General features: G+C 43.0%; 1 protein-coding gene across 2 annotated transcripts; it reads right to left on the reverse strand.

The window, feature by feature from the left end:
• Positions 1–265: 265 nt before the first annotated feature.
• Positions 266–10342, reverse strand: LOC118775352 (TATA-binding protein-associated factor 2N-like). 2 transcript variants are annotated; one of them, XM_036525234.1, is made up of 16 exons: positions 10243–10342; positions 9515–9551; positions 9055–9106; positions 8794–8863; positions 8599–8704; positions 7959–8053; positions 6509–6635; positions 3473–3507; positions 2893–2925; positions 2605–2714; positions 2379–2508; positions 2202–2288; positions 1868–1943; positions 1529–1608; positions 1209–1422; positions 266–634 (listed from the first exon to the last, which is right to left on the reverse strand). In XM_036525234.1, the coding sequence occupies exons 1-16, from the start codon at positions 10250–10252 to the stop codon at positions 595–597; spliced, it is 1302 nt and encodes a 433-aa protein (XP_036381127.1). In that variant the 5' UTR covers positions 10253–10342; the 3' UTR covers positions 266–594. The 2 variants fall into 2 exon arrangements, with proteins under 2 accessions (XP_036381127.1, XP_036381126.1); XM_036525233.1 differs by having other exon boundaries at positions 8599–8707.
• Positions 10343–10867: the final 525 nt, after the last annotated feature.

Here is a 10867-nt window from a genome sequence, read left to right on the forward strand (position 1 = left end):
TATTTTACACCATGGTTGATACTGAAGCTTTGGGTTATGCAACCAAAAGAGCTGTAAGAGTTGTAAGAGTTTATAGATAAGGAATGGTTATTACATAAAAAGATGGGCTGAGAGAGAATGCAAGCATTTAAGATCAGCCTTGACTCATTTACAATAACGACAAAAAGGAATTTTCAGCAGAAGCTTCAGACAATGGAATGATCAGAAAAATATAAAACAGAATACTTATCGGTTTAAAACGATTTGAAGTAAAACACACTTTATTCATTTTACAAAATGCAATTTGGCAATGCAGTATTTTACAAGTCTACGTTAACGCTCCATATTTCAACCTGTTCGAACTACAGAAATGGGAAAAAAACAAACCTAACAAAAAAAGTAAAGGAAAAAAAATGCATGACATCTTGTCAACACTGTCCACCCCAAACCCCCCACCCAACCCAGAAGTTCCTTCACAGTAGCTGCACATTTTTCCACCATCAGACAAGTTGGGAGCAGTACACGGACGCTCTGACAATGAAAGGTACGTGAATGGGAACGCAGATCTAGCCCCGCCCTCTAAACCCCAGACTGGAATGAGTATTGTTGGAATCCTCAATATGGCCTGTCTCGCCTCTCTTCTCTGTGATCGCCTCTGTGAAGAGAAATTAGATGGTCAGTTATAAAGTCAGACATCAGGTGAATGGTCAGGTAAGGGAGAATGTACGAAACAGCTTTGCTTTGCCCACTGTGGTGCATGCATGCGCTTGCTACATCCCCTGAACTTCCCTGCGGCTTGTTTTCAGCTTGACTCTTCCCAAGTATCAGGTCATTTAACCGGACTAATTGGCACAATTTATATAGCGGCTTTCAAGGTTCTCAAATTGCTTTACAGTGAAGGCGGGGGCTCACCTCAACCACTACTCATGTGCAGCACCGACCTGAGTGACAGCTATAGGGGAACTACTGATAATCTGAGAACGCCCCAGGGCTTCCCTTTCATGCATGTGTAGAGAAACTGGTTCTGGCAAATGATTCCCAAACACCAGTCTGCACCAGCTATAAACGGGCTGACTGGGACTTTACACGACGGCCTTTCACAATAAATACATTGCCCCCTTGTGGTCAAACTGTGTGACTACACAGGATGACAAGCATGCAAGTTCTGTTACACCTGGTTCTGCTGCAATGGGATCTTCACACATGTTTGACAGGTCTCATTTGCTTACCTTCCACCCATCTTGAAGCCTCCATAGCCTCCACGCTCGCCGCCGAAGCCGCCGCGGTCGCCTCCATAACCACCGCGGTCACCTCCATATCCACCGCGGTCCCCTCCGTATCCACCGCGGTCCCCTCCGTACCCGCCACGATCGCCGCCACGGAATCCACCTCGGCCCCTGAATCCGCCTCTGTCACCTCCATACCCACCTCGTCCACCACGATCTGCAGGAATGTGAGCATCTCAATTCAATAACACTGCAGTGAATCTCAGTAAAAACTCATCTCTAGACTAGCATTTAACACATGGAGTGTGAGTGCAGTCACATACCTCCAAACCCATCGCCAGGTTTGGGTGTGCCACACTTGTTGCACTCTGTCCTTCTTGCAAAGTTCATATTGCCACAAGAACTGAAAAGACACAGGGCAGTTTTCCCATCAGCAGTTCATTCTGGCATGAGGACCAGACTAGTTCAGAAACCAGCACCACTGTCGTAAATCTCAGTAAAAAGAAGTTTTTGCAGTCATTCACATTATGAAATCAATTTATCAGCACATTACTGTTTATTCAGAACAGCTGGCATACACCTTGAGAAACAACAGAGGCTTATATACTGTCTTTTTGTACCAAAGAGCTTGTTGTCAGGACTACCAGCATGCCAGTACTGACCTGTTAGGACAGGGCCAATCGCCTCCCTTCACATCAAAAGAAGGGCCGCCACCAAAACCTCCACGACCTCTGAACCCTGGGGGGGCGAACAGCATTAGATCACAACCAGTCAAGAGGCAGTGCAACTCACACACTCAAACGCACATACAGAGCCACACAAGCAGACATCAAGGGAAGGGGCACAGTAACAACACAGCTACAAGAAGGCAAAGTAATTGGCAAAACTGACATGCTTCTTCGCTTGTATGCAACCTCCATTCATTTTAACTAGTCAATCTTGACTTATACGTAGAGGAGCACAAATCTGAACACAGGGTAACCCAGGTTAACTCACCTCCGCGTCCTCTGCCCCCTCTCTGCATGAACTCTGCCCTTCGAGTTGCGAATGACACCTTGATGGGTCGCCCGTTGAACTCCTTCCCTGCAGGCAACACCAGAAAATGCAGACGTGTTGGACGTGTGGCATGGTGGGGGCCGAAAGATGGACATTCATTCTGTGAAGGACCCTTACCATCAAACCAATCAATTGCAGCCTTGGCAGAAGGAGGGTCGTCAAATGACACGGTGGCTTCTCCTTTCAGTCTCCCAGTGGCTTTGTCAGTGTATAAATTAATCATGGGAAGCCCTGTTTTCTTGTTCAGCTGTTGTGGAGAGGGGAGGAAATGGAGACAAATGTGATTGTGAAAGCAAAAGCTGAAAAGTGACAGCTTCCTCAGAATAACCACAGGGGCACTTGCCTTGATGATGCCAATCTGTTTGAAGTAGTCTGCAACTTCGCGAGTGGAGACGTCTTCTCCGAGTCCTTGGACGAAGATGGTGTTGTTGTCGGAGTTGTCCTGATCCCCGCCTGCAGACACAATGCCCCGTGAGATCAACTCTAGACTATTCACCAATGATCCCACGACCCATACAACAGTGGAGCCAACTCAGATAGGCCATACTGCCAAGTAACAGCTCTGAGCAAAGTCATACCCAAACCAGATAAAAATCAGCCAGCTGTTCACTTTCCAAAATGTGCGCTTTACCTGAGTCATGTCTTGGCCCATCATCTCTCGGGCCTGAAAGACAGCAAACAGGAAAGACAACGATGATAAGCAACGGCAACGCAACTGAAGACAAAACACACCAGCAACAGCAGGTTTCATCGTTTGCCTATAGTTCTTGCTACCTCCTTTTCTTTTATTACAAAAGGCATTTTAAGACTTCTGTGCACCAGTGTTTTCATACAACTGCACCATTTGTAAGAGAAAAACTTTGCAAAGCCAGCACAATATCTGGGGAAGTCTAGTTAAAAACCACCAAGTACTCTCCAGTATAGCATGTTCCTTCTTCGCCACAGGCATAGCTCCATCCTCTTTTTTTTTTTTTTTTTTTTTGGAGTAAAATTCACCGTTGTCCGCTTTGCTCATCATGCAACAGTGCCATTAGGAAGCAAACTCCGATATTAATAGCTCAAAGAAAAAAAAACTCCTAGGGCAAAACCATATAAATACGCGGAGTTCTTTTTGGTTGGGACACAAGAACATAGTGGCTTTCTTTTTTTAAGCTTCTCTTTTTGCTATCAGACTTTCCACTGAAACAGTTCTGATGCTTGTTGTCACTTACCACCGTAATTTTTGAAGCCACCACGGTCACCACCTCTGCAGAGGAAAAATTGAAGAAATGATGGCCTTCCTTTGTCACTGCGAGCCCAACGCTCTATTTCTGCCCTGACCAGTAAGCAGCTTTTGCCACTATTTATTGCAAAGATGAGATGCCCTTTATCCTTGGGAGAACATTTCACGCAAACAGAGATTAGGCAGGTGACATCTTCGCTGGTCATGGACTGTTGCTTCAATTAATCTTGCAGCTATTGGAGGTTATGAGTAAAATACTTAACAGATCTCAATTAAATTGTCTGTAACAAAATGGAAACTTGAGCGTTCGCCCAAAATCTAAACTGGTAAACTAGCTTGAAGTCACTCTGAAAAAAAATTGCAATTGTTGCAGTGCTCAAGACAGGATTATTGAAACTGATTCTTCCATTTTGAAAGCTTCAATATGAGCTTCAAAAGTAGAGGTCCAAGTTTTATCTCATTCATTGATACCTGTAGCATAAAATGCAGACCAAGTTAACACAAGTAAAACATTGAATTCCACGTCAAGACAGTAACACAAAACTAGATTTCCCAAAAAAGCAACAACTTCGGAACAGTCAAATTCCCAGGTAGTGTCAAGTCTAGAAAAGGATATCTCCGGCACACCACTTCAATGCCTTGCAATGTCATACATGGACATCAGCCCAAGGTTTTAAAAGGAAAATAAACACCCCAATTTTTAGAAGATTACTCTGCTTTAGGCTGTACTGTGCAGTGAGGCAAAAAGTTCTCACTAGGCAATGGCACCCTTGACAGTTGCCAAAGCTGATTAGTGGCTAAATCAAAGGAATAGCCTTAAATTAGGGGCAGGTTTCACTTAAATGTTTACTAACACTTGCATTTGCAGAAGGCAGCCACAAGACCATAAATTCTTAGTGCAGATATATTTAGACACTTTAAAAACTAAATGTTCGCAGCAATATAAAATTAGCCCAAATTTGCCTTTTTTGCAAGTAGTTTTGTTTTTTTAGATTGCAGTATGAAATTTTACCATTTTATAATACTAATATAATACTTTACAAAACGAATACTTTTTTTCTACTTAAAAGTGAAGCATTATGCAAAATTATGGAAAAATGCTGGCAAACATTTGTTTTACAGTAGCAGAAGATGCCAATCATTGTAAACCAGTAAAGATGCATAAACGGCATATTTTAGGGCTGATAAATGATGTAAACAAGGTTTTGAAACCAAGTAGCCAATGGAGGCCAACAGTACAGAAGCCTGTCCCACTCCCCTTTCCACCTGAATTAGCAGAACGTGAAAGTCCATTTATATTTGCTGTTCCTAAACCCTAAACTGCCACATCACCTCACAGCAAAAAAAAGAGAGCAAAACCCCACCAAACATCCCCCCCAGCATAAGCTCCACCAAAATGCATTCCCCCTTATCAGGAGGGAAAGGGGGTCTGACAATACCAACGACAGGGAGCACAAAATTAAATCTTTCAAAAAACGTAAATCAAAGTTTAGTTTTTTGTTTCACATTATATTGCATATATACATACCATCATAAACACTCAGAGGCTGTTGGAAGTGCCAGCCAAGCACATTTGAAACCCTGAGTCAGCGGTGGCCACGGTAACTCAAGTACCAATTCCCACGGAGCTGGTGCAAGCCAAGATTCCCAGGTTGAATTTCAGAGACCTTGACCAAGACTGCAATTACGCATTTTTACTCATCGAATGCATGCATTCTAAATTCCATTCTTAGATGGTACTGATCAAGCGCCATCCCTGCTGCGTACATTGTGGGTGGACAGTTAAGGGATACCAAGGAGATGGACACAGGTTTCTCCAGGAAACTATGGACAATCGGATGGACATTTTCCGTGATGCATAAACATACTGATGAACTGCCCATTCGACAGGCAATTTCCCAGTGAACTTTGATGTATACAAGTTGCGTGAGGTCCTTGGATACCGGACAATGCACAGAGCGAGTAACTACCATTTGGAATATCAGATGTCTGAAATGTTAAGTTGTGGCTTATACTTATGCTCTTGTTTCCGGATTCATGAGCAATGAGTCACACATAGCAACTTGCACTAAAAAGCCCCCTGTACAAGCAAAGTGTGTTAGCACTGCTGACGGCCAGAATGATTTAATCAGATCACAATACTGCAATACCCTTTTTCCACTGTCATGCCGTCACTTGGCTCTGCAGCCCAGGTTCTCAACCAACACTGGCCGCATAACCAGGCTGTTACCAGACAGGTTATAGGCAGCCCTGCAGAGGGGTTAGCTGATGCAACAGCCAATGCCAAAGCTCTCAGCAAGGAGGAAATGTGCATTTAGCACCTCATCAATTCTGAAGTGTTGCCAGCTATTTAGTATTCAAAAGGTGTCCATATCCATCTGCAACATATGTTCTTATCCAATGCCAATTCTTCAGTCTGTCAATACAGATGAAAAAAACTCTCCATCGTCCCCTGCTAGTGAACATTTTAGACAACACAGCTTCAGGACTCAACCGTTTTTTCCCTCCTGCTTAGGTGTTTTAAACTGCATATGTCTCTCATCTAAATGCATATGATGGCACCCATTAGTCTCTGCAAAGCAACAAAACACCAAGCAGAAGCCTTGGCATCCAGTCAGGACAGGTTCTGGCAGGACCTGGCATGGTTCTGTCAGTGGAAAAGGGGTATAAAGTGGGCTTTAAGTGGTGCTGACTGTCAATCGCTAACAGAGAGCTAATGACTTCCTTTCCTCTCTTTGCATCAAGCCTAACATGATAAACCAGTATGGCTACTAGCTGAGAACAGAGCCCATGTTGTCCACCATTAACCACATAAATGGATGAGACGGGTTGGTTTCTAAACGCTTGGTTGCTTGTGTATGTCAGGTAATTTTACATTTCTTTAGATTAATACATAAATCACATGCGCTGTGTGTAAAGGACTTCAGGTTGCCTTCTGGAGTACAAGAGAAAGGGTGAGCCTCTTCAGTACAAAGAGGTGTGGCTGAGAATAGTACCTGCTGGGTTTCGGCGCGCTGAGACTTACCCCATACCCCCTCCTCTTCCATCCCGGTCGTATCCTCCACGCCCTCTGCCTCTGTAGCCGTAGCCATAGCCATCAGACCGGCCCCCGTCATCTCCCCCATACCTCCTCATCCCCTGACCATTGTCACCTGGGAAAGGACATCTCCATTAGCAGCAGCTGCCAGTCAACAGGTATCACACTGAAGTGGATAAACCGCTGCACACTGTGGTCTCTGCAAAACTCATTTAATCAGATTGTCAGAGGATAATAAGGTTTAGTGACCTTATTCAATTAGCTTGGTTAATTAAATGAGCTTTACAAAAACCAATGTGCTATAGCTCCCTTCATTTCATAATATTTCATAATACTCAATCCTCTACACATTTCTGCAGATCAATATTTTTTGGTTGGTTGTCCAGACATTCTTCTGAACAGGTTCCAAAGTAGCACTTTTACCATAGAGAAACAAAAAACCGGTTACGCTGCCTTTCACCACAAGTCAGAACAAACGTCAACCACCTTGCTGAAGTGATGCAATCTGGAGCATTAAATCAAGTTAATTTGACTCCAGAACACCTAGCTTGTTTTGATATGGCAAGTGTCCTGCTGGCTCTATTAGTGGGGATTAACAGTTAGAAGGGGCTTGCAGCTTTTTAGTCTGCCGACAGCCAATCAAATAGGCTTAAAGGCTAGAACTAGAATATTACAAATCAGATGCACGACCCCTCCTGAGTCTTAACAGGCATCAGTTTTTAAAGGCATACTGCTCATTACATGTACCTCTAGCAGAGGTTAAAGTGGTGACTGCACAGCAAGTTGAGCCACAAATGTGCAGTAAGGTTTAAATCTGCCTGGTATCTGGTTTAGGCTTCAAACATGCCAGTGGGACAGTCAAAGGTATGTGTTATGTCTTTCGTGGCATTACTATGAGCTGTCTTATTGCGCTGTGGTTGTATATCGAGGGATTGTGTACAGCCACGACAAATCTCTTGAATCACAAAACATTCAGGATTCACTGAGACACTGGAACCTGACGTTTTGTGGCAATTTTCTGTTTAGACTTCTCACCTTGTTTTTCCTGTTACAGACACTACAACCAAGTCTGCTGTTTGGGTGTGATCAGGCCTAGCTGAGTCAAGGGTGTGATGGATGTGGGTCATATCACCTGACCAGTAACTAATGGCCAAAACATTAAGAATTCTTGGCATTTCAGATTAGGTACATTGTCTGCTTTACAATTGTCTAGTGCAATTTTAAAATAATTATACATATTAATTCAGGGATTTAATTGTCAGTATAAAGCAAAACAACAGTCTGTTTCTTTGGTGCTGGTCAAGTCAATCAAATATTGTAATAATGTACATTGTAATGATTTCTATCCTGTTTGAGGAGAAAAATATCTACTCTCATACCCAAAAAGGACAGGCAAAGTCTTAAATCTCTCGAATTTTAAAATGCTGACACTCTTTACCTTCATTCCTCCTTCCATAACCCCCTTGAGATTGTCCATAGGATCCTTGGTCTCCATATCCAGACTGCTGTCCATAAGATGACTTGCCGCCATACCTTTAATTGATATTAAACAGGCATTGAGAAGAACGGATCATCCCACAATCTTTCATTTCAATTATATTGCTATGAAGCTTCCCTTCACATTTCACTCATACACAGGCTTTATGGCCACCCTTCACAGATATTAGATCAAGGAACAAACTGGCTATACCTGTAATTCGCAGCTTCTGGTCCTGGAGTGCTGGAGACATTTATGGTTGTTGTATCACCACTTTACTGCGCCACTTATTTAATCATCTAAGTAAATTAATGCAGCTGACCACATGGTCAAGGTACTCAATTTTTAACAACTGTTTAAACAATAATTTAAACAACAACACTGCAACACCTGCATTAATTTAGTATATCTTATGAAATTATCCAATTGACTGTTCAGACAGAACCAAAACCAGAATTGTATTCAGCACTGCCAGAGTAGGGTTGTGTATCCCCTTCTCTAATTTTTTTTTACCATTCAGCCGCACACGCATTCTCCACACAAACTTAATTCAGCTAAACATAAAACATGAGTTATGTAGGGGCAGAGGCTGTGGTCTTACCCTCCTGAGGTATCTGTGCTCTGCTGCCCAAAGTTATCATACCCCTGCTGAGGCTGGTGACTGTACCCGCCAGAGGAGTAGCTTTGTGCAGTCTGTCCGTAGCTCTCTGCTGAGGAGAGGCACAAAAAGAACGCATTCAATGAAGGTGCAAGCAAAGGAAATGCAACAGAGGAAGTGGCTCAGTGTCACGTGTACCTTGCTGTCCGTACCCAGAGCCATAGCTCTGTCCACCGTACGAAGACCCATCATTCCCCTGACCATAGCTCTGTAACAGACAAGTGTGCATTTTCAGAGCATTTACAAACAACATTTTACACAACTCATAAACACTATCACTATCTCATAACCTCTGCTGATTTACACATTCTAAGACTGCCATCCCCTCCCCCCACCCCATCCCACAGAAGAAAACTCCAACTGCATTTCATTTATGTGTAGCAAAAGAAAATGACTTACCTGTGCACTCTGCTGGTAGCCTTGGCTAGGAGGGGCGCCATATGATGCATAACTGAAGAGAGAAAGGATTCCGTAAAAAATTCAACTTTTGAAATAGAAATAAAACAACGGTTTAGCTAACGGCACAGCTATTGGCGTTAGAACGAACAAACGTGGGATCGCACGGGTTTAACATCTGAAACTTTTCAAGCGATCTGTCAAGAAGCAAATCGCCTTGCATCCCTGTGACTGTTCTGTTAAAAGGACAGAATCAAGAAATCAACTAGCTGCCTGTAACTCACCTTGAGATGTTACGCAGAACCGACTTTAGCTAACCATGAATAACCTGCAAAGTTCAAGTTCCTCCAACTATAAGCCTGCTAGCGACCCATTTTGTCTGACTAGGCAACGCGGTTTGCTACCAACACGCTGCGCATTTCATCACAAAGGCACTTCAGCCGATGAAACACGGACAACTTACCTTTGTTGCTGTGCACCTGGCTGACCGTAACCAGAATCTAACAATACAAATGAAAAATACGGTTAGTTACCCAGTCGGATACCAAAGGTAGGTTCTTTCAGAACAAATACACTGAACTGGGGAAATTCGCTAGCTAGCTAGCTTGGAAGTCATATAACGTTAGGGTGGTATCTGGCTTAATCCCGCACAAGAGACATAAGCATTTATTTTAATTACCTGAACAGCAAATTAGTACGCAATCAACGCTAAACGTACATTACAGATGAGTATAACGGGTAGGCAACAGACAGCAGGGAGGTAAACGAACCACCTCGCTATGCAAACCAGTTATGCTATTGAATGAAATCACTGGTAACGTACAGGCCTCAGCGTCAAGAAAACCACGCTGTTCAACAAAAATGGCGGACTTTCAACTTCAGTTAGCAGTTCGAAAATGCGTCATTATTGCGATAACCGAAAGTGGAGCAGTCAAATATATTTACGAGTAATCAGATAATACTAACACAAAGTGACAGTTTAAGTTAGCTAACTAGCTAGTTAACGTTAGCTGGGGGAGACCAGCACTCCTGAGAGAGGCTTAGCTAAGAATTCCCTCTCGTTTGTGCGCTTTTGACTGATCGGACAGACATAGTGCAGCAATACTGCGGATTTCGCGAGGAATTTGTTAGGAAACTTAATATAAGCATAGGTTATTAAAGAAACGATTCTTCATTAATGGTCAGCCTTACCAGAAGACATTCTTCAACTTTGTATAAAATCGCAATTCCACCTTCCCGACAATTTAAAAACACACCGACAGCGCACACACACACACTGCAGATCTTGTGAACTCCGACCTGCTGCCGGAAACTACCATATTGCCAGTCGAAGAGTATGATACACATTTGTGAAATTAATATGAAATATATTTCACCCTAAAACATACATATACGGGTTCAAATATTAAAATCAAATAATCCCCAAATTGTGTAGGAAAATCTATAATGCACTTGTATTATTTACACAGACACCCCTACTATTGTTAAAATGGTACATTCCCCGCGCTCTACTTTTTACCGACCTCACATGACATGAGCTCAAGCTAAGACAGAGGAAGTGCAACGAGACGAGAAAGCTGATCAATTAATGTATGTGTCGCGATAAAAAAATGTACTATTTGCATAAATAGTAGGCTACCTTATTTATAATATATGCTACAAAACGTATTGCTGAGGCTTTGGGCGACTCGGTTTTATATCTGCTATTACCTTTTCACAGACCTGCCTGTTGGTCCTCTTCATTGTTGTGTAGGTCTCTCACACTCAGTTTGATACCTCTCTTGCATCTCAGGGCGCTGATGCTAACTTCCCCTTA

Source organism: Megalops cyprinoides, chromosome 3 (genome assembly GCF_013368585.1).
Source record: "Megalops cyprinoides isolate fMegCyp1 chromosome 3, fMegCyp1.pri, whole genome shotgun sequence".
In the NCBI taxonomy this organism is placed as follows: Eukaryota; Metazoa; Chordata; class Actinopteri; order Elopiformes; family Megalopidae; genus Megalops; species Megalops cyprinoides.